Consider the following 2,302-nt stretch of genomic DNA (forward strand, 5'->3'; position numbering starts at 1 on the left):
AATTCAAAATTCTTCGAAAAAAGTCAGAATTCTGAGATTAAAGTCAGAATTCTGAGAAAAAGAGTCAAAATTCTGACTTTTTTTCCCAGTAGCCCTAACCCTCTTCCATAAAAAGCAGTCAACTACAAACACATACTTTTTTTGTCTTTGGGTGTTAAAGTTGACAATTAGACAAAGCCCTGTAAACACATGCATATTTTTGTTTATATGCAAGTTAAAAATTACCTTTTATGTATTGTGTTGACCCATTCAGTTAAATTGCATTTCATGGAGCAAACATGAACAACCCAATGTAGTGAATGCAACTCTATTTTGCATCTATTTTCTTGAAGTATCTTTGGCTTGAAAGACCTATGCTTGGATAGAGATTTGGCTCCATCTAGTGGTTATTTGAGCTCAACGCAAATTAGAAACAGCAGAAGGAAGATTTAACTGTGATAGCATATTTATTTTGTTTTCATATAAATCTACATTGCAAAGCTATTCATATAAATCCTATGAACAAAATTAACTTTATTTATCCACATTCCCCCAACCCATTGTTCGATTTACTTTAACCCATAAACCACAAATTTAACACAGTAACTTGGCAAGCAACACTACAGCATTTTTAAATCAAAGCCTGGAAAAAAAAAGGGAAAAAAAGGCCAAAAATAGTTAACTTTTTTCAAAAGCTTAGAAAAGAAACTGAAAAAAATGCTTTTCTCCAAAGTAAACAGCTTGAACTAGAAATCCTGCCAGGTCCCCCAAGACATCTGTCAATTCTGATGGCACACAACAGACTCTGGGGCATTCTTAGGCAAATTCACCACTTCCTGGGCTGCTGGATGCAGAAGTTTCGAGGGCAGTGAGACTTCTCGACAGCAGGACGCACCTTGCTGTGCCTCACGCTCACTGGGGTCTCTGGAAAGTCGTGACTCAGCTGCAAAATATTAGGCTGATGTTTTACAATAAGTCATAACAATATGGATGCTGTTTGAGCTGAAATGGGCTAAATATAAAGAAAAAAAATTTCAAAAGATGTTTGTTCACCTTGTCAAGAGTCCCTGTTAGAAGCAGACCAACTTGTTGCATCCTGTTGGAGGTGGCAAGGGACCGGCTACACAGGTTTGAAAAAGAAAAGATTTCCACCCTTTTTATACAAGCTTTTATAAGGTAGTTAGAGAGGAGGCGTGTTCAACACATGGAGATTTCTACCTCAGTTTTTCAGGCCGTTTTGTCTCCTTCTCTGGAGTCCCATCCTCCAGTGTTTTCTTGGCCACTCGTTTCCCTCCTGCCTTTACTAATGAGAAAAAGATGTACAACAGCTAGATGCAGTTTTGGATTAAACAAGTTGAAAGGAAGCTTTAAAAAAAGAAACAAAAAAAGTTGACTGGAATCACAATTGAAGACAATTAGAGCATAATCTCACAAAGTTCAGTCCAGAGCACAATAGTCTAGACCAGGGGTCTTCAACGTTTTCCAGGCCAAGGACCCCCAAACTGATGGCGGGATGGAGCGAGGAACCCCTAATTTTATATATTGTATGAAATGGTGTTAAATCAAACTGGCCCTATAGTCACTATTATATAATATAGAGTCATGCAATGAAAGTAATTTCTCCCTGGGATTATTAAAGTATTTCTGATTCTGATTCCTTGTTAATGGGACAGGTGTTGTGAATAAAATGGTGCCAAGCTTGAAAGAGCTCCTGTGTATCGCTGAATGTGTGCTTTGATGACTGAAAGGCATTTTCTGCCCCCATTTATCTGTTTACTACAGTTTGTTGAATTCATGTTAATGTGGATTTAAAGACATTTCAATGAGTGGAAAAAAATGCAGGGGGGAATATAGAAAAAAATTCTAATCAGCCAAAACTTTCGCTACCCCCATGCAGTACCTCTATGGACCCCCTAGGGGTCACGGACTCCATGTTGAAGACCTCTGGTCTAGACAATAATGTATTAGTTGAATAAAACATTCAGTTAAATAATTTTAGCTGTAGGCCTAAGATAAAGAAATCAATAAGAAAAAGAAAATGGTAATTTTATGCAATTACTTAAAAGTTCTGTGTTACAGCATTGGTTTTTCTAATCAGTGGGCGTGACTAATGCAGCTGCAGAAAAGTGATTGGTCTACAGCGGAGTTTCCACCAATCAGCTACTGGGGTTCATCAGATGAGACCAAATTACAGGTTCATACGGAAGATTAAGGCCACTGGAAAAAAACAAACTGATTTTTTTTTTTTTTATTTTATTTCAGTATAATATGAGAAAAAAAGTCAGAATTCTGACCTTTTTCCTCACATTATACTGAAATAAAA

At 37.0% G+C, this 2,302-nt stretch overlaps 1 protein-coding gene across 1 annotated transcript; it reads right to left on the bottom strand.

The window, feature by feature from the left end:
• Positions 1–421: 421 nt before the first annotated feature.
• LOC107103027 (death-associated protein-like 1-A) lies at positions 422–1,282 on the bottom strand (the record flags this gene model as incomplete). The annotated part of the gene is made up of 3 exons (XM_015402536.1): positions 422–922; positions 1,033–1,099; positions 1,198–1,282. Coding segments are annotated over 3 exons (269 nt in total), but the record flags the coding sequence as incomplete, so codon positions are not given.
• Positions 1,283–2,302: the final 1,020 nt, after the last annotated feature.

This window comes from Cyprinodon variegatus, unplaced genomic scaffold (genome assembly GCF_000732505.1).
Source record: "Cyprinodon variegatus isolate N-32 unplaced genomic scaffold, C_variegatus-1.0 Scaffold1363, whole genome shotgun sequence".
Classification (NCBI taxonomy): domain Eukaryota; kingdom Metazoa; phylum Chordata; class Actinopteri; order Cyprinodontiformes; family Cyprinodontidae; genus Cyprinodon; species Cyprinodon variegatus.